This window comes from Coffea arabica, chromosome 7e (assembly GCF_036785885.1).
Source record: "Coffea arabica cultivar ET-39 chromosome 7e, Coffea Arabica ET-39 HiFi, whole genome shotgun sequence".
In the NCBI taxonomy this organism is placed as follows: domain Eukaryota; kingdom Viridiplantae; phylum Streptophyta; class Magnoliopsida; order Gentianales; family Rubiaceae; genus Coffea; species Coffea arabica.
Window position 1 is genome coordinate 44,889,620 of NC_092323.1, and position 27,653 is coordinate 44,917,272.

At 33.0% G+C, this 27,653-nt stretch overlaps 1 protein-coding gene across 4 annotated transcripts; it reads right to left on the reverse strand.

Annotated features, from left to right (window-relative positions):
* Positions 1-801: 801 nt before the first annotated feature.
* Positions 802-14,893, reverse strand: LOC113701483 (putative late blight resistance protein homolog R1A-10). 4 transcript variants are annotated; one of them, XM_072058407.1, is made up of 4 exons: positions 14,705-14,881; positions 1,936-5,941; positions 1,117-1,163; positions 802-944 (listed from the first exon to the last, which is right to left on the reverse strand). In XM_072058407.1, the coding sequence occupies exon 2, from the start codon at positions 5,901-5,903 to the stop codon at positions 2,241-2,243; it is 3,663 nt and encodes a 1,220-aa protein (XP_071914508.1). In that variant the 5' UTR covers positions 5,904-5,941; positions 14,705-14,881; the 3' UTR covers positions 802-944; positions 1,117-1,163; positions 1,936-2,240. The 4 variants fall into 4 exon arrangements, with proteins under 4 accessions (XP_071914508.1, XP_071914509.1, XP_027077969.1 ...); XM_072058408.1 differs by having other exon boundaries at positions 1,117-1,166; XM_027222168.2 differs by having other exon boundaries at positions 802-1,166; positions 14,705-14,893.
* Between the last annotated feature and the right edge of the window lie 12,760 nt (positions 14,894-27,653).

Genomic DNA, 27,653 nt, shown 5'->3' on the forward strand with positions numbered 1-27,653 from the left:
GAGTATTTATTTTTTGAAATTGATTTTTTTTAACAATCTCAACTAATGACTAATGAGAAAATTTTCATGCTTCAATTAAGAAATTTTGATACATATAATAATAGGAGATGGAGTCCAAGGGTAGGTAAATAGTTTTTAATGAGAAATTTTTAATTATAATAACCAATACCATTAAAATGTAATCAATTGGAGTGTTTTATTTCTTTTAATTAGTGCCACATTAAAATGTAATAATTCTAATTAAAAGACATGAGGGTAATTTAGGGATAACAAAAACTAAGATAAAAAAGTGCTTACACTTGCACTCCCCAATACCAACATTCATACTTTTTATATAGTAATGATAATGATATATACATACATACATACACACACATTTGGCTTGGTCTTCAAAGCTGTTTCTAGATCTCAATGCCAGTGAAACATGGGTTCCATATATAATACAAGTACTGAAGCGAAATTTACAATTTTGTTCCTATGCTATTTCTCTATTGAAAAGTTACAGAATCTAGATCTTTTTCTTTTTTTGGTGTCTCCACTTAATATTTATTGCAAAAAGTTATTGTATGTTTTAACATATCTATCAATTGAGTGTATGGTTCTTTATTGAGGATAAACAGAAGCAAGTTACAATTATATGTATTACTCTTATCTGTGATACAATAAAGGAACAGAAAAGTTTATCTAGCATGACATCAATCTTAGCTGGTTTTAACTTATAAGCATCACATCAATCTTAGCTGCATCAAAGAAGATTTAACAAACTGGGATGATGATATACAAGCATATTGAACCTCGAACTAGAAAAGAACATGAAGAAGATTTCAAAAATTGGGTTCATAAACACTAATAAACATCAAACCAGAAGAGGGCATGGAGAACATTTTACAAATAGATTATGACGGATAATGTTGGACTGATAGAATGCATGACTGTGCTTGCCCCTGCAATGACAAAGTAATACAGCTGCATCAAGTTCAAACCAAATAATCTGGAAGCTCTAAAAATTGCTTCAGTACAAATGAACTATTATGTCATCAAACTGATACAACGTATGTACAGATAAAGAAGAGGCACGAGGAATCAAGAAGAGACGATGAATGCTTGAGTCTTCACCCTTGTCTGGTGTGGTGAGAAGAAAAAGGCTCTCCTGCCGAGGAAACCTGCTGTGAAAGAAGGAATAATTGCAGTACTAGATCAGTTGAATGGAAAGGTATACATATTACCCAACTAAAAAGGTCATCTAGCTTTTCTGATATGTCATTTTGATGAGTTCGAGCAATTAGCCACTTAAAATGGAAGATAAAACATGAAGCTGCATAAAAAAGTTTCAAGAAAAATTTCTTCCTCTAGACTTCCGAAAATATGGCTTAGTGAAGAATAAAAATGTTTGTACTTCAGCATATTTTAGTGAAGGAAGATGCATGTTTTTAGATATTTAAAACTATTCCTATATCTCTATGTCAATGAAACATGCGCTTCAAATGACAATGTTGTGCAAACTATAAAGGTCCTATGGCCTTTCTCTGTTGAAAAGTAACACAAACTGGTTTTTGTCTCTACTTAATATTTGTTGCAAAACCGCTATTGTATGTTTCAACGTATCAATCAATTTAGTTATGGTTTTTTATTGAGGAAAAATAGAAGCAACTTACACTTGTCTGTGTTACTCTTATTTAGATACACAAACAGGGAACAGAAAGACCGTAATTGAAACAGGTAATGCAAGGTAATGTTGGTTTGGTTAATGCATGATTGTGTTTGGCACTGCATTAGATCCAAACAGAAGAATTTGGGAGCCTGCAGAAATTGCTTTGAGATATAAATGAATTAATATAGCATTGAACTGATTCAACATATAAACAGATGAAAGATGGACATGAATCATTATATAATTGAATTGATTCAACATTTGCAAATATAATTTTATCTGACCTGATCAAGTGTGGTGAGAGGAAATCTCCTCTGCCTCTAAGGGAATTGACTCTGCTTGTGAGGAATTCGACTATTCTTTGGAGAGAATGGGTGTATCATCATAACAATCTTCAATTACGATCTTTAGATCCGTATTTCCCAGATCCATCTGTTCTTGCTGAATTTGCTTTACAGAATTTGCAACAGACTCGCGGCACCATTTCACCTCAATCATTTCAAGAGTCTCACATTCCCCTAAACAAGAAGGGACCTCTTCAAGCTTCCTACACTGGTTCACAGCCAATTTCTCAAGACGGAAAAAATTATCAGAAGACTCGGAGGTTAGGGAACTCCCCTTCTTTCATTACCCATTCTTCCCCAATAAAGGAGGAATCGTGTAATTTAAGCACTTCAAGATTAGGCAACTTTCCAATTGTTGAAATTTCACCCCATGGCTGACCATTCTTTGAGAGAGTCAACTTCTTCAAATTCAACGGGAATTTAAACCCATATCCCTGAAAACCAATCAAATGAAGTGACTCTAGTTGACTCAAACAGTCAAACACAAGAATCTCATCACAATTTCTGGTAGCTTCTCTTGATTCATCATCACTTGATTCGTCATCGATTGATTCGTCATCTCTCATACATTTTAGCCTGCGGATGCTTGGTAATTTTTTCAGTAACTTTTGCAAGTTTTGAGACAAGGGATCAATTGCAAGGTTTAACGTGTCCAAATGATCTAAATCTGGGGCTACTTCAAGATTTCCATCTGCAAAAATAAAACCTCTTTTCCAATATATAGTACGTAGATAACTCAATGTCCTAATGTTCCAAATAGTATTTGGCAGCACAATATTACTCTCTGGATGTTTTATGATGAGAGTTACTAACCTTGAGAGGTTGGCTATTGCAGATGGCATTGATGTTATTCTACAGAGAGCCAGGTATCTCAAGTGAACAAGCAATAAAACTTCCATTGGAAATGATTCACCAGAGCCCCAATCCCCCAAATCCAACACTCTAAGAAGCTTAGGTAACAAAATCCTCGAAGGCTTCTCTTCACAGTCAAAAGCATCATATCCAAACAACAGCAAACAGCGTAAATTGGGAAAAATTATCACTAACTCCCAAGTCTTCAATTCCCAGCTACTTTGAACACAAACTCGGTGGTGGCTGCTTGGTTCAGCAAGACTAAAAGGGTCTTCCCAACTTTGAATAATACGTAGAAAACTTTCTTCTTTGGCTTTTTCCACACAAAACTCGCGTACCAAATCATGAAGTTGGCAGGCTTTGGCACCACTCGTAGTTCTTTGGTCGGTAACCATAACTAAACTTCTATTAATCAGAGCCATCAAGTAGTTGTAAGCTGCTTCCTCCAAGCTCTTTTCTTCAGTCTTTTGCACGAATCCTTCAGAGATCCAAAGCCATAACAACCTGCGGACATTAATGACCTCATCTTCTCGAAATGCACCAAAGTATAGAAGGCATGACTTCAAATAATCTGGTAAGTGATTATAACTCAACTCAAGCGTCTTCATGCAATATTCATTGTCAAGGACAGTAGAACTAAGACTTTTTGCAACTTCTTCCCAGCTATCTTGTGCAGTGGTAGCAAGAATTCCAGCAACAAGGACAATTGTAAGGGGTAAGCCCCTACAAGTTTTTGCTATTTGAGATCCAACTTCACTTAATGTTGGAGGACAACCTCCTTTGTCAGATAGCTTTTTCTGCAGCAATGTCCAACTCTCTTCGTCCGTAAGTTGGCGGAGATAGTAAGGCTCAGTATCAGGTTTGAATTTTGAAGACAAATTCTGAAATCTGCTGGTGAAGAGAATCCTGCTTCCATTGGCATCATTTGGCAATGATTTTACCAACAAATTCCATGCCTCAATGTCCCACAAGTCGTCCAAAACAAGGAGATACCTATTTCTCAGCAAAACTTGCTTTAGCTCCTTGGCCAAATCATCTTCATCCTTCTTATGATATTTTTCAGGACTCTCAGAAGAAATACTACACAAAAGCTGAACTAACAAACTACGCATGCTATACATTTGAGAGACATAACACCAGCCACACACATGAAAATGTGACGTAACTGAATCAGCAACATAAACTTTATTGGCTAATGTGGTCTTACCAATCCCAGGCATACCTACAATGGGAACAAAATCCAACTGCTTTGATCCACTCCTAAGTCGATCAATGACAGATTTCACCTTGTCATCGACACCCACCAGATCTTCATTGTGAATGGTGGCAATAAGTTGTGATGGTATGTGAATGGACGTCTTGTTAACTCTCTGGATTTGACCATTTTGGATCTCCAAAGCCTCAATCTTCAGAAGATTGATATCTCTAGCAACAGCATCCAAAGAATCTTCACATTTATCACTAACTAGTGTTGAGTCAATCAATAACTCTGCCTTGTATGCAGCCTCCATAACATGACTCCAAAAAGCTTGGAGTTTTCTATTCTGATAGCGCTGCTCCTTGATATTCACCAGGACATGTCTCAAGAATTCAAGATCTTTTTCGATCCTTTGGATTCTATCCTGTAGAAAAACAATTGAATCATTAGCCTCATCACACCTTGCTAGTTCCTTGAGATTTTTTAGGAAAAAATCCATACAGCCCAACTCATTGGATCTAGGATAATTAAATGATGAATGTGGTGATGTTAGTGGATAATTGTGCGCAAGCTCTGCCATCATATACTTGAGAACTTTGTACAAATGAAACAACACAAGATCTGTTTCCTTGGAAAAACCTTCTTTGATTTCGTTGACAGAAAGGGAGAAGATCAGAGTTCCTGCATCATGGACCACAACTCCAACAAGATCCTTAATTTCATCGCCTAGTTTCTTCTCCTGTTCAAGAAGGATACTCAAGTATTTTACTCCTTGATGGAGTTTTAGCATTTGATCCTTTACCAGAACCTGAAAACTAGCACAATATCCTAGAAGATCCGTAAGATAATCTAGGAGAGAATCAATAAATTCGACTAGCACTCGATGCTCATTTTGCTCAAGGGCTAAAGCATATGATGATCTTAATTGTTTCTTTGAAGCCGTCAGGACATGCATGCAAGTTTCTCGGACTTGGGGACCAAAAGGATCTATATTCTCATCCATCAACTCATAAATTTCAGAGTCCGTTTGACTAGGCGCTTGTTCTTCATCGCTGTCAAAGCAACACTCAAAAATTGCCTGTTCAACCACAACTGCAGCGTGAGTCAAGAGATCTGTCAATTGCGTACACTCAACACCTCGCACTATTGCAAAGCAAATGAGACTCCTTAAAAGCTTTAGCTCGTGTCTCATAGTATTCTCTAACTCAATTAAAGGTTGCCTCAGAGACTCCAAAAGGGATGCAATAAGATCCATAACTAGTTGTGGATCTCCTGGCGGGTAATAGTCGAGGAAGATGACGGTGCATGATTCCATGATATCTGTCTTAAGAAATGACCAAATATCATCCAAGGATCTGGCTATCGCAATAAATACTATTGGCATTCTATCTGACTCATCAGAACCTTCGTATAAAAGATAAGCAGACTGAAGATCATGAACCATCTTAATAACCCTACCTTGAATTCCGAAGCAAATAGCACTATGTGACAAACTTTCAGACAGAATAGTACCCGCTTCTTCCTGATCATGCTGTAAAAGCTCTTTACCCTTGTCCTCCTGATCATGCTCCAAAATCGTTTTACCCGCGTCCTCCTGATCATGCTCCAAAGGCGCTTCACGGTTCCTCCTCCTACACTTCTTGACATACAGAAAAAAGGAATTCAAGAATCTTATGTTTTCCTTCAGATCCGCGATACCGAAGAGCTGGAAATCGACGGACTTCTCAAGCTTGCATAGAAAATCTAAAGCAAGATCAAAGCAACTAGTGCTAGTGCTGGAGGACATGTGATGCGACCGCAGATGGTCATCTAAAGCAAAATCAAAGAAACTGGTGTTACTGCTGCAGGGAATCGCCATTATGGTATCTTCTTTTCCCTCTGGTATCAGACTTCGACCTGGTTTAGCCACTGAATAAATTAGTTCATGATCTACAATTTTCTCATCTAACAAAATAGCCAACAAACAACAGGCAGGACCTTTATTTTTTAACTTTTTGTGTTAATATTGTGAGACGCTATTTTGTTCATAGAAGATATCGTGCAGCAGACGTAATAAAAAGTTACATAAGTGCGACTACACTTCCCCAGCTACTTTAGTGGTGCCAAAAGACAGACGGGGTCCTCTGTCCAATTTTCTATGTCCAATTTTCTGTCCAACACAAAACTACGTAGTTCCACTTATTCTTGTGGCTGACGTGGCACATAAAAATAAATGCCTGTTTGGCTCCATTATACTTTTGGATCTCTCTTCTTTTTTGGATTTCCTTTATTTACATATCTTTATTACATCTGAAACAACAATCATCTGGCAGAAGAGAGATTGTTGTTTCAGATGTAATAAAGATATGTAAATAAAGAAAATCCAAAAAAGAAGAGAGATCCAAAAGTATAATGGAGCCAAACAGGCATTTATTTTTATGTGCCACGTCAGCCACAAGAATAAGTGGAACTACGTAGTTTTGTGTTGGACAGAAAATTGGACACAGAAAATTGGACAGAGGATCCCGTCTGGCCAAAAGAAGACCAAGACCAAGATCAACAGATAAGTTATCATTTTTGTCCCTTGACAATAAGGTATTGATCAATATAGTCCTTTGTTAGTGGCCACGCGTGTACCAATTTGGTCGCTTACATTTTTAATGACCAAATTGAATTTTGCAGTCACGGTTCCTCCTCCTCCAACATATTTTCAAGCTCAATTTTGCAGTCACATGACCAGTGAGATTACGACATTCATATGATGGTTTCTACATTAATTATTCTGAATAATTAATTATTCCTCTCAACAATTGTAAGACAAATTATTACACTTAATATAGATAGATTAGAGTTTTTTGAAGTTTAACAACAGAATGGACACATTTAAGTTGTGCTTTTAGCCTTTTACAATAATACTCCCAAAGTATGGTTACTAAATTTCAATGGTTCTTTGATTGTATACTCCCTTTGTCCTATAAACATAGGTCATTTCTTTCCTCATGCAGATTAAAAAATTTAGTTACTGTAGTTATAACAATTATTCTTTGTTCATACTTTCCTCAAATATCCTTTATAAATATTAGATCATTCGTTCAAAGTAAGAGGCTGTATTACTATATTATTTTTGGAATTTAGAGTACTTTAGTTTCTTAATGCAAGAGTCAATCTAATTAATGTTACATGTTTGACTAAAATGAATAACAAAAATAAAATTGCCAAACAATCAAACATGTTAATTTGGAGCCATTAGAAGGCAACTAATATATTCAAAAATTTATAATAATTATGTACATTAAATATGGGCATGTTAGTAAAACAACAAACTAACTACTCTTTAAAAAAGGCAATAGGCCTATAATCTGGGACAGGCACAAAGGAAAGTGAACCTATTATTATGGGATAGAGGAAGTATTAAATACTGAGCTTTTGTTAAAAAAAAATCCCAAGTTTTTCTCCTCCTCTTTTACTATTTTTTTTCCTTCAACTGCTTTAACAAATTATCTATTGCCTAGTTTTTCTTGGAATTTGAACTTTGACTTCCTCAATAAAATTCCGCCTTGATCTCCAAATATAATTGCTTAAATGTTGGAGAAATAATTATGATCTCCCCTGAAATTTATCGTCTCTTTTATCAATTGAATTAGTTTATGCATCTTTCCTTTTGCCTATGTGTAAAGGCACAAAAGTTTCTGTTCTTTTTCTTTCACTTCTTTGTTGAATTTTATTTCATTTTTTATAGTAGAACTGAAAAGATTCTCGAAATAAAGTCAAAAGGGACAAACAGTCAACGTAAAATAAATTTGCATGTAGCACGAGATAGTTCTTGGTTGAATAAATGCCTACTTTGGGTTTTGTACTTAATATAAATGAAATAAGGAAAAATTGTTCAAAACATCCCTCATATTTTGTTAAATGAATTTTTTTGTTTTTTACTTTTAAAATGTTATTTTTACATCTTTACAAATTTAAATTAGCAAAATTTAGTTCCAGTGGCGACTTCTGGTTGCGGCCTTAGGAGGGGTCTAGGGGGTGAGGGAAGGGAGGGGAGGAGGCAGGAGGGTGAGAAGGAAGGAGAAGAAGGAGAGGGAGGAGGAGGGAGGAAAGAGGAGGAGAGAGAAGGCAGAGGAAAAAGGAAGAGGGGAGAGGGTATGAAAGGGAAAGAGAGGAGAGAGAAGGGAGCAGAAGGTGGGGGGGGGGTGGGTAGTGTAAACTTTTAAAAAATACCAAAAAAATTATAAATTATAAAAATATTCCAAAATACTTTAAAAAAACCTCCTAAAAATATCTCTAAAAACACCCTTAAAAACATTTACACTAAAGTTTTATATATATATACAGGTATAGTAAAAATTTTTAAAAAAATATCCACAAAAATAACTAATTCAAAAGGAGCCTTTCTTTTTTCAAAACAAATTCCTGAATCGTTAGCTAGCTAAAAAGAGATAAAGGAAAAAAAATGTTAGTTGCATGCAGAGCATTGTAAACACTAAGGGAGTTTTCGCTTTTTCCCAATTCCAAATCTTAGTGTTTGGAGTGCAAATTGGCCTGTGGATTAGAGTTCAATTACAATTGTATATGGCCCAGTTTAAAGTATTTTTCTTGAGAGCTTGAAAATCAAAATGTCATGTTCTCTATTTTATTAATCTTCTTGGGATTAAATAAGTTACATTGCACTGAACATCAGGATCACAAGCCTATGGATTTTTATTTTTTTTTAAATTTTTAACATGGCAACTTCTCCAAATTTAAAAACTTGTTAATAAGACTAACATTTTTACTCCTTTTTTCATGTGAGACAATATGATACAGTAAACCATCTAAATCTTTTTTTTCCCTACATCCATGGAGAAATAACAACAACCTAATTGTAAGATAAACACCGTGGAGGTGAAGAAACATATTAATTTCATAGTTGCTCATCATATCATATCACATGAAATGCGTTCACATAATTGCTGCAGTAATTTAAGAATACATGTATTCATATAAAAAATTGATTTATCTAATGCTGAGTCAAATAAAAATGCTGGAATTTCCTCTTATTTCATCCTTAGTTTCCAAGTGTTTCTTTCCATAGTATGAGGTTGGGAGGAATTTCCTCTTATTAAACTGAAACTGTACGTCCAAAAATATTTCAACCATTAAGTGGAAGAACACATTGATCACCCTCTAGTATACTAGCAGAAGAAATGTCAAGAACACATGGAAGCCATATATATTTCAACCAAACATAATGTAAGGTCAACACTAAGGAAAAAAAAAAGAAAAAGAAATTCAGCACTGACTTTGGAGAGAATGAATTCTCTGGGAACAGGTGACCTGTTGAATCTGCAGAAATTCCATTTATATGGTGAAGCTACACTAAAAAAAAAAAACCTTTAAATTTAAAAAAAAAAAAAAAAAACCAGCACTCGCTTGAGCGAAAGTGAAAACTCTGGCAGCGGCTGGTGATCTTGTGAAAACGCAAAAATTTCCAGTATATCATGCACCTACCCACACAAAATCAAGTTTAAGAAAGAAAAAAGAAAATTCTGATGATTTCAACCAAAATAAAAAAAAAATTCTTATATGCAAGATTTTTTGCATGTGAAATGGTCCACTAGGACATCCAAAAGAGTGTAATCCATTTTTTTCATCATCATTTTATTATCCCTTTCTTTCATTATAGCATCACTCACTATAGACTACACTCTACATAGTATAATCGCATGAACCCACATCAAATCACATATTTATTTTAATAATTCACAATACATATCCTGTAAATAAATAAATAAATTTATTTTCTAAAAAGTAATTTCATTGTTTTTGAAAAATAATTTATTAAATTTTGGTGAAATTTTTACTTTTCAAATTTTTTATTTTGGAAAAACAATATTATTAATTCATGAAAAAAATACATATTTTTTGGGTCTCAAAATTAATACATTGTTATTTTCAAAAAAATAATTAAGTAATCATTAGACAAATACCCAACACTTAAAATGTAAATATATCATAATCATCATACTCAATTAATAATGCTCTATTTAGTTAATTTAACTCTGTTACATAACTTAAATCAACTGAAGTAGAAGTAAGATTACATAATAAATACTAATTTTCATTATCATTGCCTTCAAACCACTCCCCAATATTGCTGTTGCAATGATGGAATAAGAGTGTGAGAAATTGAGAAATTATTAACAATATTTATGGATAAAATTTTGAGGATTGAAAAAAAGAAAAATATTACCGTCGCAATGCTGCCATTATTTTGTTTTACCATTGCAAAATGGACCTTAAATCTTTTGAATAAAATGGAGAAAACGGGTAATATTTGACCATTGAAAGTTTTGAGCACTTTGAATAATTGGTCAAATTGACAAAATCTTGAGGATTAAAATCTAAAAAAATATTACCGTTGCGCTATTCCACCCTCTGTTACACACCATCGTGGATACTCTTATAACGGGCAAAGTAGTAGTGGTAACTAGTAAACAATAGATACACCCCCATTTCCAATCCTGAGCTAATTTGCTAATACCGAAGGGTCACTTTCCATGGTCCATGGCTGCCACTACACAATTGTGTACAATTAAGTACGGAGATTTTTTTATTTTTTTTCATTTCTTCCAATTTCCAATTCTTGGTACACTTGATATGCACATGATATTAAGTTGGGAAAAATATAAAATTGTACCATAAAAAATAAATCCTTCTCTTTAAAAAAATAAAATTTTTTGAGAAGATAATATTAAGTCATTATAAAAAAGGAAAAAAATTAAAATGATAACGTAATAAAAAAAACCATTGTCTCTAAAAAAAATTAAAAATTATAACATAAAAAACAAGCTCTTCGCTCTAGTAAGAAGTGTATTAAACAGCACTGGTTCGAGGCTCTAACACATCACTAAAAATTAATGAACATTGTATTATTGGTATTGGTATAGTATATTTTCCAAAAAAAAAAAATGTTTAGGCCAGATTTATGAGTTATTTATAAAAAAAAAAAAAGAGGGAATTTTTATGTTGACTTCATTTTCTCAAAAATTTTGATTTTTTTAGAAAGAATTAATTTTTTATGTTGACTAAACATTTTGTGCATATCAAGTGTAGCTAAATAGCCTAAATTTGCAAGAAACTAAAGTGATACTCCAATTTTACTTTTGAAATCTATATCAGGTTATCATTTTAACACCAATTTACTTTCCTTTTAGAATGCGAGTGACAAATTTGTTTCATTTTACAGATGATGGACAAAAAATTTTCACCTAAAAGCAAGAGATGAACCAGGTCATTTTCCCTTGTATAATTTATACGTTATACAACAAGACCTCTATAAATTAATACTCGATAAATTAATAATCTCTATTAAATAATAAATTTTCTTGGTCCCAACTTGGATATGAGCTAAATTAATAATTTTGATAAAATAATATGATAATAATTTTTTGTGAAAAAACTTACATAACCCTTTGGTCCCATTCATATTATAAATTAATAAGTCACTAAAATTACATATCATATTTTCCTAAAATACAAGTTTATTATTATTTTTTCTTAAAATTTAAATCTACCTGAATCTCATCCTTAATTTTTTGTATTGCATCTAAAAGTTTTGGAGTTGAATTCTCATATTGCAATTAGAAATTATGAAGAGTTATTGATATTTTGAGTGCTTCCTTCCACGTAATAGACTCCAAAGCTACTATATCATCTTGAGCTTCATCATTAGTAAAATTTTCAGTGATGCTAGCAACAATTTCTTCTAAACTTGAGACCCATGAACTTGATTGGTTTATATTGCTTAGACTTTTAGTTGCCTTTTATTGATAGAATAATTCATACTTTTATAAAATCAAATAAAACTTTAGTTGATTAAATGAGTGTTTCTTTAAATTGTAAGTATGTTCAATAAACTAATAAATTATTAATTAATACCTCTTTAAATTAATAGAATACGTATAATTTCAAAATTATTAATTTATAGAGGTTTTATTGTATTTTACGCATCAGACAAGTAATAAATTCTCCTAACCATTACTTGTTTGCATGCCTAAAACTTGGGATAAAAATACGTAAAACATAGGGATAAGAAAATGGCATAGCATAAGTTTGGGAGATTTAGTATGTAAGGGTGTAAACTTTCAATGTGTTGTGGTAACTTTTTTTATGTCCAAAAGTGTATTCATAAGCATTTGTTTGGGGCAATTAAGTTGAGACCAGTATAGTGATAATCTATTTTATTGGCTACACTATTACAAAAAGAGACATTAGTAAAATAACCGGCCGGGCACTAGCTACTCATTGGGTCAAGGAGCATCCTGTCAGATTATAAGGTGTTGCTAAATTATCGTAAATGTATTACAAAACAATAGTGTAATTAACAAGCATTCTTCTAGGGTTTTAACACTTCAACTAACAATTAATGTATATTAAATATATTTTTTCCAAAATTTAGATTCTGTGCCAAATTTGTATTTCAGTAGTTATAAAAGAAAGACAAATAAAAAGAAGGGTTCATTACACACAAAAATGAGGTTATGGGATGAAGTTAGAATTAGGGTATACATTAGGAGATTAGTTATAAACTACCCTAAAAAGATCAGGTAGGTATATTTTAAAATTTGTTGCCTTAGTTGCCAAGAAATAGTACGGCAAATTGTCCTAAAGAAATCATTAGCACATTGCTATAAACTAATACTGTTTTGGATTGAATTTTACACAAATTTCATTACGTAAGTTTACAATTTCAAGTTTACACCCATTTTAAACGTTTTTACACCAAAAGAGGTAAGAAGTAAAAACTACAACAATCAGGTTGAACTGGACAACGTCCAACTGTGAGACCCATGATCCTAACCTTCAAAAAAAAAAAAAAATAGACTCATGATTCTATCATTACGTATATAAGTATGGTTAGAGGTGTCAAAATGGGTGACTTGGGCGGGTTTGGGTTGGGTAAAATGAGTAATGGATATAAGTGAGTCAACTCATTTATATCCATTTAATTAGATGGGTATAAATGGGTAAGTCACAAAATGAATTGGGTAACCTAATTACCCATTTATAACCCATTTATTTTAACTTTTTGCAAACTCATTTAAATTCATTTTTGCAAACTAAGTTATCAATTTATACCACTCTTTGTACCCATCATTAGTTTTAAATATTTACTTATATTGTTCAATAAACTTAATTACCAATTTTTTTTCATTTATACTCTATGTCACAAAATTACCTATTATTTAATAATTGAATAATAAGAATATAAAAATTTGAACTAAGTACTATAAAAATTAATATAAAAACTTAATCCAAAAATTTTGAACCCCTAACATTTTTTTCATAGATAAATTTAAAATTTCATTTTATAAAGATAAGAAAATAGGCTAAAATTTATCATAAATTGGTAATGCTAAAAAATGAGCAAGTTAACAAATTAAGAGAAAATAAAATAATAAGATAAAACCAACAAATAATAATAATAATAATAATGAAACAAAAATAGTTAACATCATGACAAAATGAAAAATTTGAAAAAAAAAAAGTGGGGGAAAATAAGAGACTTGGGGGGAAGAAAATTCTAAATGGGTTCATTGGGTTTGATGGGTTACCCAATAATACCCATTTAAATAAATGGGTATTATTGGGTAACCCATTTATACCCATATACAAAAATTTAAGATACCCATACCCATCTATTCATGGGCGAGTATGGGTAAATTTAGTTAAGTGGGTTGATTTGCCACCTCTAAGTATGGTTTGGCCAATCAGTGCACATTGAATGCTGGGTAAGAGAAGTCTCATATGTTAATTTTTTTAAAGAAAAAGTATAGTTAATTTGAAAAAGTATATAAAACACAGGAGGTACAATAATTGTGATTGTGTGTATTCACTGAAAAGTTACATATAATTTTGGCATGTTAACGAGTATCCATGCCTGTTAGGGAAAAAAAATCCATATAACTAGACCCAATACAAATGAGCTTTTGCCATGTAAAGACATTGGTTTTTGGAGAACTTTTAGATGTTATTATAGCAATAAAATTTTATTGAAATAATTTTCCTTTTAAAAGTTAATTTGGCAGAGTAATGGAGAGATTATAGAATTTCAGTATTAAGAGATTTTTATACAATTCTCTAAATTTGACCTTTTTATTTTATCTAACTATTACTCTATCAAGGTGTTGAACTTCTCAGACTAATCTAAAATTGGCTATTCTTTAACTAAAAAAATTTCCTCAAGTCATTATCATCGATATTTAGCAATACATTTATCAAATTTCAATTGTAGAATTTCTACTTTTCATGAATACCAATTTGTACGAAAAGGTAGTAAATTTATTTAGAGAAAAAATATTGCATCATTAACTATTAGCCTCTAACTGAGAAGGATCACTAAGAAAAAAAAAAAAGTTTAGAAGCTTTTTCTATAATTACTTTTACAGCTATATGTTACTCACGCCATCTGATTAATATATATATATATATTTTTTTTTTTTTTTACATCTATGCTGATTTATTCCAGACCAAGACCAAAATTAGCAGAGTTAGATCATCTTTTCCGACTTCAAAATGAATCAACTCAACCGATGATTCTTTCAACATACAGAAGATATAAACAGCAGAGAAAATGGAATAATTAATCAACTTGTTTCCTTTTTCTTTTTTGATTTCCTTGAATTTTAAAAATACCTGTTGTTGATGAGCACCGTAATCAGCTCTGTTTGAAGAAATTAACTGCAGAAGCTCCGGCAACCGGCTGGAACCAGCTTCGCCTCTACCCTAACAAACCGCTGCGTGGGATTTCTTTGAAAAATATACTACTACTGAATGTCTGAGACGAGATAGTTCACAGTAGCAGGCCTTCACTGTGTTGCCCACAAAACAAAAAGCAGAGGTTGTTTTTGCGAAGAATATTTATGCTTCTCACTTTTCTTGCCCCACAAGAATATTGATGCTGTCTTTTGCTTTTCCACATTTCAAACAGAGAGAGGTGGTGGAGCTTTTCAACAAGCCTTTGTGGCGTCCATTACCGAAGAAACACGAGTCGTTTCGTGGGCCTCAGAATAATTAGTGCTATTTGGGCAGGAGGGCAGGACCTTCAAATTTTAAAGGCTTTTTCAATTTCTTATTTAGAAAACACAAATTTCAATTGAGGATATTTTCACCAGAGCTGCAAATGAATCGACACACACGAGTTCGAGCTAATAAAGTTGAACTTGATCCTAACTTCGATCTCGAGCTTAAAAATATTAAGTTCGTTAACTCGCGAGTTTGATTATATATATATATTTATTTATTTATTTTAATAGTAAAATTACATATATATCCCTTTATTTTATTATTTGTTAATACTAAGTTCGTTAGCTCGCGAATTTGATTATATATATATATTATTTTAATAGTAAAATTACATATATATCCCTTATATTTTATTATTTGTTAAGAAAAATTATTATTTTATTCATTTTTAAAAACAAAATAATTATTTTTTATTTTTTTAAGCTCGAACTCAAACTTGACATTTTGAACTCGTCGAATTAGAGTTCGAGTTCGAATTTCATAAAATTATAATATATATTTTATATATAATTATATATATTATGTATATAATTATATATTAATTTTTGTAACGGGTGGTAGGATGAGCCCCGTTTCTAAACGGGACTCAGGTTTGGGTTTTATCTAAAACCTTCCAAGTTACTAGGGAATTGGGGAACTCTAAATTTTTAAATATGATTTCAAATTCCAATTCCGATAGTAGCAATTCAAGCAACAATTATAGGGTTTATTTCAATTCTTTATTTCGAAACCCTCTTACCAAACGCCACCTAAGATAAACGAAGAAATGACAACAAAAGACTTAAAAAATTTAGTTGCCTCACAGCATTTGTAATATTCCTACTTTTTTGCAATTGTGCATGATACTTCTTTTACTTTGGACTATTGAACTTTTTTTACTTTAGTAACCTTTTTTTTTCTTTTGTTTGTTTAGTTTTGTTAGATTGGTAGCAATTGGCTCTCGCATATGTGGAGTATAATCCGTTTTGGTTCTTTTCTTTTTTGTCCATTTTTTTGGGTTAAATGGTTTAAGGGCTAATTTTGTTTTCATCTTGTCATGAAAAGGTTAATTTTTATTTTTTTTTTGCTTATGTGGAGTAGTAACTCGTTTTGGTTCTTTTTTTTTCTTGTATTTTTTGGTTAAATGATTTAAGAGTTTTTTTTTTTTGGCTACGAGGGCAGGCGAGGGGGGAGGGGAAGAAGGACAAGCGAGGGAGAGGAGAGGAGGAGGAGAAGAGAAAAGAGGGAAGATGAGACAAAGGGAGAGAGAGGGAAAGGCAAAAAAAAAAATAAAGGAAAAAAGGTGGGGAGTGTGAGGTGCCAGCATCGATGCCAATGCTAGTTTGGGGAATGGGAAAGGAGAGGGAGGAAAAAGAAGATAGAAAAGAAAGGAAACAAGAGGAAAGAAAATTAAAATGAGAAAGTATTTCACACATTCCCTAAACACTCAAATACAAAAAAAGTTTTTGTACAAATTCTGCAATAAATTGCATTAAAGTTTTATTCAAATTCTCAAAAAACACATCATCTAAGCGAGTCCAATTTGCTATTTCTTGCGCCTCTTGGAATTTTCTTTGGAACATCAAAGTCTTAGCATTTTTGTAATTTCTGATTTCTTTAACCTACAAGAGTGTTTTTAGATAATTATTAGAAATAGTTAATAAAAAGGAAAGTTAAAAGTATTGCAGAGGCAAAATGTCATGAGAAATTTCTTTTCTATTATTCAGCTTTTCAACGTTTTGGACATGTGGTACCAAATTGCGATTCATTTGCACGGTACAATTGTACTATAAGAGTTGAGTTTGTATCATATCATTCCCTTGGTCTAGTTGAGTTTGTATACCCACTAGCCCGTAACACAAGCCTCCTTAGGTTCTCCCTCCCCCCTAGATTAAGATAGAATAGGTTATACAATTGGATTTGCTGGAAAAAAAATTTGAGTTTGAAAATGTACATTAATGCATCATACCTTGTTACTTTTGATTGGCATACATTAGTTCAAAGTTTGGTAGGGATACCAAAAAATAATTAAAAAATGAAAAAAAAAGCCAGAAAAAAAAAAGAAAAGAAAAAATGAAGAAAAAGAAAAATAAGAAAAGAATATCCTTTGTCATAATTAGTATTCCTTTGGAGCTTTATGGGTTTTCAGTGAGTTATTATTATCAATTAGGTAGCTAATGGTTGGAGAATGACTCTTCTTGTTCACAAAAGATATACGTGGTGCTTCAAAGTGTAATTCATTGAATCCTATTTGCAGAGACGTCTTGGGAGTTACCTTCAGTTCGGGATTGTTTAGTGTTGTTCTCCACTAGTTCTAAGATTTGTCTTAAATTTCCAACTATCTTACCTTTGAGCCCTATTACATCCAAAAATTTAAAGTTCTTATGATTGATGTTATGCATGTTTGAGGTAACGAAGAGTTAGATCCTTTTTAAGCTTATGACAGCGCATTTTTATGGAATGAATTTGAGTGATATATTGCCAAACTTATGTGACTTATGCATATGGTTGAGAGGGTGAGATTAACCTGTGAGGTCTATTCTATCACTTAGATTGGTTTTGTGCTTGAATGCATTTATTATGTGAAGAGATTCTTAGTTGTTTAATAGCTTACCTAGTGCTGTACTACAGTTGTTTTGTGAGGGTAGCATGACTTCAATGTTTATGGAAGAGTTGAATTAGTTGTTGGGGTATTGTGCTTAGGTCTTCTAGTTTGAGTTTGCCTGAGGACGCGCAAGAATTTGGTGTGGGGGAGAACCTTCCTCCCTCGTGAAGCAAGCATTTAATCCTGCACAAGGAGCGTAAAAGTGGTATAACAACATACCAGTGGAGGCATAGAAATACCTAGGAGAGAATCAACAATTTCTGCCATTATTTGCTTTTCGTCCACCAGAGCAGAAGTAACTGATGATCTTGATACCACTTTTAAAGCTTTCAAGACACGGACAGAAGGTACAAGGAATTGGTGATTAATAAGCTTAATCTTCGGTTCCAATTGAGAAATTTCAAATTAAACATAATTGCACTTGCGTTTTATACCAGAAAAATGTACACACGACCAAGGTGTTCGGTTATGAAAGCTAAAAATTTAGAATTAGTCAGGAGAACCATCAAGTGCATCTGCTTAACACCTTGCATTGTGGCAAAGCATAGGATATTTCTCTAGACAGCCACGGATTTAAGGGGGGGCTGGTGGGGGCTTAAGCCCCCCCCAAGCCGCCGGAAAACCCCCTATATATAGGGGATTCCAAAACTGATTTCCAAAACTCCGTGCATAGCTGATTTCCAAAACTCCGGCATCGCGAAGCTTTTGTTCTTTCCCGGGAACGGCCATGGCACCAAAAGCAGTTCCGCTGAGGTCGAAATGAGCAGGTCCGGAAGTGCATGGATATCCGGGACAAAAATCTGTTATAACAACTCTGACTGGCTGGCCGGAGCATGCCGGATGCTTTGTGCATTTCACCTACAGGATCATTTATTTTCCTTCAAGTAACACTAGCTAGCTATAGTATGTAAGAATGACCTGAGCAATAATAATTAGTTTTACTTTTCTTATTTATTAAAACAAAAAAAAAAGAGAGGAAGTAGTTTTTTTATTTTTCTTTTATTTTTATCCAGAAAATAAAATATTACTACCTACTTGTATATTATGTGTAGCTGGGAGAGCAAGTTAACAAACTAAGAGAAAATAAAATGATAAGATAAAACCAACACATAATAATAATAATGAAACAAAGTAGTTAACATTATGATAAAATGAAAATTTTGGGAAAAAAAAATGGGTGGAGGAAGAGAGGAGGTTTAGGGGGAAACAATTATAAATGGATTAATTGGGTAACCCATTTATACCCGTATACAAAAATTTAAGATACTCATACCCATCTATTCATGGACAAATATGGGTAAATTTAGTTAAATAGATATTCTGATCTAGCTCAAAGGTTGGTGGAGACTAAGAGAGATATTGTGTATCCATTGGTTTATATGCTCTTAAAGTTGGCTTTGATTTTGCCTGTTGCTACAGCTACAGTAGAAAGAGCTTTTTCAGCTATGAATATAGTGAAGAATCGGTTGCGAAATAGAATGGGAGACACTTGGATGAATGATTGTTTAGTTACTTATATTGAGAAAAATATACTTTGTGAAGTTGAAAATGAGAAAGTTGTAAACCGTTATCAAAATATGAAAACTCATCGTGAACAATTGTAAATAGTTTAGTTTGTTTTTGAAATAAAATTATTATTACATTAATAATTTTGAGTTTGTCTTTTTATGTTTTTCATGGCATATACATATCATTTATACTTGTTAGTGAATTTATTTATTTTTTGCTCAAAAAATTAAAAAAAGAGTAGATAAAAAATTTTAGTATTATTTGTGCCCCCACTAAGATTTTTTTCTGGCTCCGCCCCTGTCTCTAGAAGTTTAAAATATAGAATACATCTTCGAAGACGGTCTCAGGTAAATCCTCCAACTTCTCCACGACGGAATCAATAGTTGAGTTTAGATCAGGCAGTAATCACTATTTCAATAAGTGTTGGCCTAACAATCTCACCCCCAATTTCCAAATACCTGCATTAGAAAAAAAAAACCTATTATCATCCCTCAATTCACTGCGCCCTAAAAGTGACTCCAGATTGCCCATGAATTACACTTCGGTGTTTTCCTCAGAAATGATCAAAAACCTGGTTCCAAACTTCCACAAGAATCTTATCCGAAACAAGCAAATCTGTGAGGGATCGAACATCAAGCCTCAAAAAAACAGAAAGAAAGATGAGAAGTTGCTAGGAAGTTTGTAAAAATTAAAAGGGAAAATCATTCAAAACGTCCCTCACATTTTGTAAAATGATTTTTTTGTCCCTCACTTTTAAAAGTATATTTTTACCTTCCTTATAAATTCACATTGATCAAATTTGGTTCCCATCTAAGTTTCCAATTTATTTTTTGACGGAATCCACCGTATGCCTTGCATGTGATTATTCCTGAAAGGTAAAAGTGTCAAATCAAAATTTATATTATCCAATCCATAGTCCTTTACATTTCACAAACTGAAATTTTTTTGGTCCTTCACATTTCACAAAATAAAATTTTTCAGCCCTCATTGATCATATGTATCAATAACTTTTTTAAAATTCATATATATATATATATATATATCTATTTAATTTCACCTGAACAATATGAATAGCATGTAATATATCTCTATTTGATTTCATCTGAACATACTGTTCAGATGAAATTAAATAGAAATATACATGGTTTTAAAAAAATTTGTTAGCTTTTCACTCATGTTCTTTTTTCTTTTATTGGAAAATTAAAAACAAAGAAGACATTGAAGCCCAAATATTATCAAGTGTTCATATCGAATTAAATTTTGACAAAAAAATAAACAAAATAAAAGTATGACAAAAAGAAGTAAGTGATTGACACTTTCAAATTTTAAAATAATTTGTTAACATGATTATAGAATTCGAATTTGGACCGATTAATTAAATGGTCTTATTACACAACTCAATAAATGAATTATTACCAAAAAAAAAAGTTACAAATATTGAATAGATTCATATGATGAAATCAAATAGATATACATATATATATATATATATATATATATATATATATACAGGTTTAAAACAAAATTGTTAGATTTAAACCCATATATATATATATATATATATATATATATATTGAGTAGTATATGTACAACTACAAGTAGTCTGTTTGAGTGAAATCAAATAGAGATATATTATATGCTATTTATATTGTTTAGGTAAAATCATATAGATATATACATGGATTAAAAAAAAACTATTTGTACACATGGTCAATTAGGGATGAAAAAATTCATTTTATGAAATGTGAGGGGCGAAACAATTCATTTTGTGAAATCTAAGGAACTATAGATTGAATTATGTAAATTTTGATTTGATAATTTTGCTCTAAAAAATGATCACATGCAATGCACGTGATGAATTCCGGCCAAAAACTAGTTGAAAACCTAGGTAATGACCAAATCTAAACAATGTGAATTTGTAAGTGACGTAAAATTATACTTTTAAAAGCGATAAACTGACAGGTGTCGAACCTGTGCAATAATAAATACTTGCTCAAATAAAGTATAGATTTTGTATACAGTGGTAAGAAAGGTCGAATCCACAGGGACTGGAAAAATTCGTTTCTTTTAGAGTCCAGAGTATGGGGGGTTTTATAAAAATATAAAATTAACTAATTAACTAAATAAAAGCAACTCAAGAAAACAATAGGAATTAATCAACAATAGATATGACTCTAGCCAAATGTTCAACTTTTCAGACACGGTTCATGCAACCGATCATCGATACAATGATAATTCAATTACTCATTAATAGATTGGTTATAGTTGCCATACATGCGATAAACAGCTAACCTTTCCTTATTTTTTTTATAGTCAAGGTATGACCGTTGACTATTTCCCTAACTAAGAAATAGTTCTAGGTACAACCATAGAATTCAATTCCTCAATTGCATTAGGAATTAGAAAAGTCCAACCCTAACCAAGAAACACGCTATGAGGGTTTGTTTAAATTAGATCATACGTTTCCCTAACATGGGATCAATCACGCTAGTCGCCACTAGTATTAACCAATCAAACAATTATGGATATAACCGGTTAATTTGATAGTAAATTATTAGGTTAATTTGAATATTGGACCCTTGACATTCAAATAACAAAACAATCATAAGAAGTTAAACTAGAAAACGTACGAATACCAATGGATAAAAAAAATAAGTAAAATAATTCAATCTCACAGATATTTGGAACCGAGTCTTCAAGTTGACCTTTGACTAGAAAATAAAATTAGTTACTCTCCATTGAGAGTAACTCACGCAATTCCATTGAAGGAAATTGCATCAATATTTGACAATAGAAAAAACTACCAAGAGGAAAAAGAAAGCCAAGCGGCTGCCGTCCTCCCCACAAAGAGTCGTGGTCCTCTCCCTTGCGGCCTAGGAAAAAATCACAATTTAACCTAGGTGACAAGTCTGCCGCACTTGAACCAATAGATAAGGAAACAATCGACATTGGTCTCTTGTTTCCTAATACTACTCAACTACTTTTACTAATCAAAATCAAATTCCCACTACATAAGGGATTCTTTCCGCAAAAGTAAGATAAATAAATTAGACTAGTGTCCTAATAGAGATAGGAGACCAATCATCAGGTGAAGAGATGGACATCCACGGATTCAATTTGAGATTGGAAATCACGTGCCGGATCCCGAGTTCCCAGACTTGCAGAATTAGATCTTGACGCGCCCACGCCGAATTGCACAGAAATTAGTTAAAATTCATGTTCTTAACTCTTTTTCGCTCCGAATCCCTACAATCAATATAATTACTAAATATAAGTAGAATCTATCAATTAATGCAATATTTGACTAAAATCAAGGGAAAAATAATTATAAAATTAATGACAATCAAACAATTATGGATTTAACCGGTTAATTTGACAGTAGATTATTAGGTTAATTCGAATATCAAGCCCTTAACATTCAAATAACAAAACAATCACAAGAAATTAAATCAAAAAATGCACGAATATCAATGAATAAAATAAATAAGTAAAATAATTCGATCTCATAGATGTTTGGAACAAAGTCTTCAACTTGACTTTCGACTAGAAAAGGAACTTAGTTGCGCATGGCCAATTAAAGCAATTCACACCATTTTTCCAAAACCAGCCGCTTAGTCTTTGATAAGAGAAAAACTAAGAAAAGAAAAGATTGGCCAAAAGGCCAAGCGGCAGTCGTACCTCCTTGCAAAGCAAAGAGTCCTGATGCTTTTATTTTTCGCCGAAATCCTAATCAAATGGGAATCTGACCTTTTCTCTCCTAGTTTCCTAATTCAAGTCTACTACCAAATAAAACTAGTTTCCTAAATAGAAAAATAAACCACAAAAGAAAGTATTTCAAGTTTCCTTATTCAACCATAAAACTAATAATTAGAATTCAAGTCTTCCAAATCTTTCTCTAAAGCTGCCCAGAGTTTGAATCGAACTTAGAAACCGGTCCCGAACATGCCACTATCAAATTAATTGGAAAATTGCCCCTATTTGTCACTTTTGCTCTTTTTCCTATAATTAGTACCATTAACCAAATATAAGTAGAATCTATCAATTAACGTAATATTTGGTAAAATAAAATAGGGAAATAACCATAAAATTAATGACAAAAATGTAACCTATCAAGAAGCAGTTAAAATTTTCTGCAAATGAAGAAAATTTTACCACACCAATCAGTAGTAAACTCGTAATAGGGAACAAAAATTAAGGCAAACTAAGCTAGACCACACTTTCCCAGCAACTACCTTTATGGCAAGCAAAGACCAAGACTTCTACTCAGAGACCAAGACCAAGGCAATAGGTGTTTCTTATTAGGGAATCACTCTATATATTAACATGGTAAGGGCCAATCTGGTGTCTCCAAACTTTAGGACCACTTCTGGTAGAAGTTTCTCAAACTTTGAATCGTCACGCGTTTGGTCAAAACTTCGAATCGACCTCCTCCATCCTATTTCTTCATTTCTTGATTCCGCTTTTTTCTCTTTTCTCATGTTTAACATAATCAAAGACAATAGTTTGGTTTGCTGCATTCAACCTACAAGTTTGAGCAGAAGACTCGAGACACTTGACAAGTTTGAGTTAAAAGTTTGGAAAAATATAGATTCACCACAGGAAAAATCGTGATCTTTAGAAATTATTGATTGATTGTTAAACGACTTTACGTGTTGATTAGTATCGAAGTCTATGTCGATTATTGGATGAGTTCTTGCTTTACTTGAAGTTTAATTATTTAAAATCAACTTGTCAAGTAGAAGTGATTTAAAATTTGTCTTTAATTAGATTAGAAAATCTAATGTGTTAAATGCACTATTTCAAATTCCCACGCTTAATATAGTACAGATATTATGTGAGGACTCGAAAAAGTATTTTATATTTTATTTTATTTCTTTACTTTAAATTATTGCCTTAATTTCCTAGATATTTTTATAAGTGAGTCAAATTTTTAAATCATTTTTCTTGTATAAATTAGTGTATGTTAAATTTGAAGTGCATTATGGAAGTGGGACCCGCTAATGCAGTAAGTGTGATAAATTTTTAAAGATTAAAAGGAGTTTTGTACGAAAAAATGTTATTTTATAACGTGTTAAGAGATAATTAGAGATTGTTCAGATATTTTAGTGATTAGAAGACAATAGATGATTAATCTTGGAAGGACAATTGTCACAACATCCATGAAACTTTGACCTTGACTTGGACTACTCTTAGCCTTTAAGTAAAAAAAAAATTTGACCAAAAATTTCATTTCCTTTCTTTCCTATTCTTCTTGGCCATGTACTTCATCCCCCAATTAGCCAAGAAAGTTCCAAATTTCTTCTCCTCTTGGCCGGCCATCCCCTCACCATTTTATCCAAAATTTCAGCTTCATCTTCTTCCATTTTGCTCCCAATAACTCACTTCAAACTTGCTCATCTTCTTGGATCATCACTCAAGCTTAAAAGGAGACTTGGAGGAGGAGAGAATCTTGGTGGTTTAGAGCTTAAACTCTTGTGGTTTTGTTTTCTACACTTGGAGGAAGGTAACTCTCCAAAACCCTCATTTTTCCTTCCAACTTATGGTTAGTTTAGTTAGTTTTAACTAATTAAACTTGGGTTGTTGATGGGTTCAATGAATCTTGACTTTAGGTAAATGTCTTGAGATGGATTCTTAAGTAGTGGGCTTGAGGAATTATTGCTTGTTTGGTTGTTGTTTAGTGAATGGCAACTTGGCTTTGGTTGTGAAAGTTGAAAAGAAAAGTTGAAGAGGAAGGAGAGCCAGCTGTCCGAAATTTTTGCTGGTTCTTTTCCTTCATTTTAATTTCGAATTTTGTGGTTATTTTGATGTCAAAACGCTTGTTATATGTTGGTGTATATGTGTGTAAATTATTTCCCAAAAATCATTTCATTTGGTTGAGTTAAAGTTAGGTTAAAGTGAGGAAGCAAATCTGGAAAATTTCTGATCAGGATAGCAGACCAGAGTGTACTTAACAGGCCATAATTTTTCGTACAGGAGTCAAAATCAAGTGCTGTTTGTGGTATTTAAAACTAGACTCTGAGGGCATCCTAACGGTATAAAATACCCCTACTAGTTCATTTTTTGTGAGCCATAGTGAACTGGCAAATTTGACTGATTTTCTCCTACTGTTTTACCTGTGAGACCTGCACAGCTACATCTTTTAGCTCATTTTCACTCTTCTTGTGAAATGAATTTGAAGATGGTTTCTTCTAATGATTTATAGTACTTTGAATTTAGTTTTCAACGCCATAAACCAGACTAAATTTGGACTTGTGTAGCTGTAGTTATGACCTGATTTCGAAACTGTGTCGATGCTCCAAGATTTGAAATCCGTGGATCAGGTTTCAAAAACCAGTTTTCGTAAAACTATTGTATCTTGGTGTAGGAAAATCCAAATTGAGTTTTTCTTGTTGTGTTTGAAACTATATTTGACTTTCTTTTAGTGTTATAAATTTCAGAGGCTAATTCGATTCCTATGAATTTTACTAAATTTTCAAATTTCACTGAAAATCATGACTGTTTTGCCCTATTTTAATGAAGCAGCAAGTTGGAGCTGAGATTTGAATGATTTCTGATTTGAATATAGAAAAAGTGTCTTCTAGAGAGTTTTAGTACATTGAATCTAGTTTCCAACGGTATAAATTTTCCAATCTTTTGATTTACAAAACTCAAGATATGATTTTTCAAGTATTGTTACACAAAGCTGGAATTTTCTGGTTTCAAACAAAAATGTACTTTTAAGAACTTTCAACTTTCTTTTGAGATTGTTAGTCCATTTTAAGCTTGATTTCATGGATGGATACAAGGTCTCTTGTGACTTTAGACCTTTATTTTGAATCTTGGTTTCAAAGGATTAAACCTCTCTTGATACGTTGTCTTGGTTGCCTAAGCAAATGAGTTTTCTCCCTTGTATAATAAGTGACTTAGGGTACGTGAGTGATGGTTTAAGGGGAAAATTGACCTAGAGGTGATTTGCATTTAGTGATGGTTAATTGATATTTCTTCAGGTGTTCAAGAGGATTTCGAAAGGAATCCCGGTGTGGACAATTAAAGGACTTACTTGCTCGCTTGCTTTTGAATTTGGTGAGTGTCAAGTGCATACTTTATGTTATTATGATCGAAATGATAATTGTACAAGTACTATGTGATTCTTATGATCTTGTCGAGGCGGGGGTGTACTTTATCGCTTTCGTTCTCTCCCTCTCCCTCTTGAATGTTCGTTACTTGAAAAATGAATGTGTATGACTTGCACTTGTACTCGAACATGTTTTAAGTCGTGAGCACTGAGTGGCAGTATGTACCACACCCTATTCGGGTGGGAGGTGCCTTTCATACCGATTCAGTGCTATGATTGATTCTCTGAGCGGTAGCATGTACCACACCCTATTCGGGTGGGAGGTGCCTCTCATACCGACTCAGTACTATCATTGATTTTAAGTTGATTGGAGCGTTGTCTCATCGACCACTCGTGCTTGTAGGGACGCCTAAACCCCTTTGCCTACCTTGTAACTTGAGCCGGCAAGGGTTTGGTCGAGAAATTTGGTGAACCTTGGGAAATATTATAGCTTGATCTTTTGAGATCTTGCTTGGCATACTCGAATAATATTGCCACCTAATGCTTGTTTGGTTCCAGATCCGAGTGGGTGTTATGTTGGATGGAGGAAGTAAGTGGAGAATTACGGTTATGTTGCCTCTTGAGTTGATGGAAAGTCAACCCCAAATAGCTTGAATCGGTCAAGAAGTGGAAATAGTTCCTAAGAGCTCCTGTATCCTTCCATGTATGTTTATTTCCTACTTGTACACTTAAATGAAAGTTCATGTTAAAGTTGCTTTCAAGTATGCTATTTGATTAATTAGTGCTACTTGCTTGCTTGTTTAATTTTCTTGGCCTCACTGAGCGTTAGCTCATTCCTTTAAGTTTGTTTTCTTTAACAGGACTTGGAGGTGGAAGTTGGTGATTCTAGACTAGCGACTTTTGGTTGAAACTAGTAATCTTTTGTATGATATTGGAGACTTTTAAAGTGTAAATTTTGTTATACTTGGGTATTGGGTTTGTAATTGTAAATGGTAATATTGGGAGTTTTTGGACTTGTATATTCGAAGTATTGCTGAACTCTAAATCAATGGTTGACTTGTGATTCTTTATTAAATTAGAACGAGTGTGTGAGTCCTGACATGAGTTTTCCAGGCACCCCGCTAATACCCTAGGGTTCGCTCTAGAGAGAGATGGGGGCGTTACATATTAAATTAGCGTTACAAATTTGTAACATAGCATTTTCGTTTTCCTTTTGAATTTTGCTAAAAATGAGCAAAGCTGATATATAGCTTCACTGGATTTTGGCTTCAGACACCAGAAAGTAAAATACAATTTTTTTTTTGGTCAGACCACCTGGTATCCGGAGCCATTGCTCCGACTAATCTGGATTCGGCCCGGGTTGTGCCCGCAGAGTCTGACTCTTGCTCGGGGGTAAGGTCTGACCTCGGCTA

Excerpts from the sequence above, each read along its gene's own strand:
- LOC113701483 (XM_027222168.2), bottom strand. The coding sequence starts at position 5,903 with ATGGCGATTCCCTGCAGCAGTAACACCAGTTTCTTTGATTTTGCTTTA.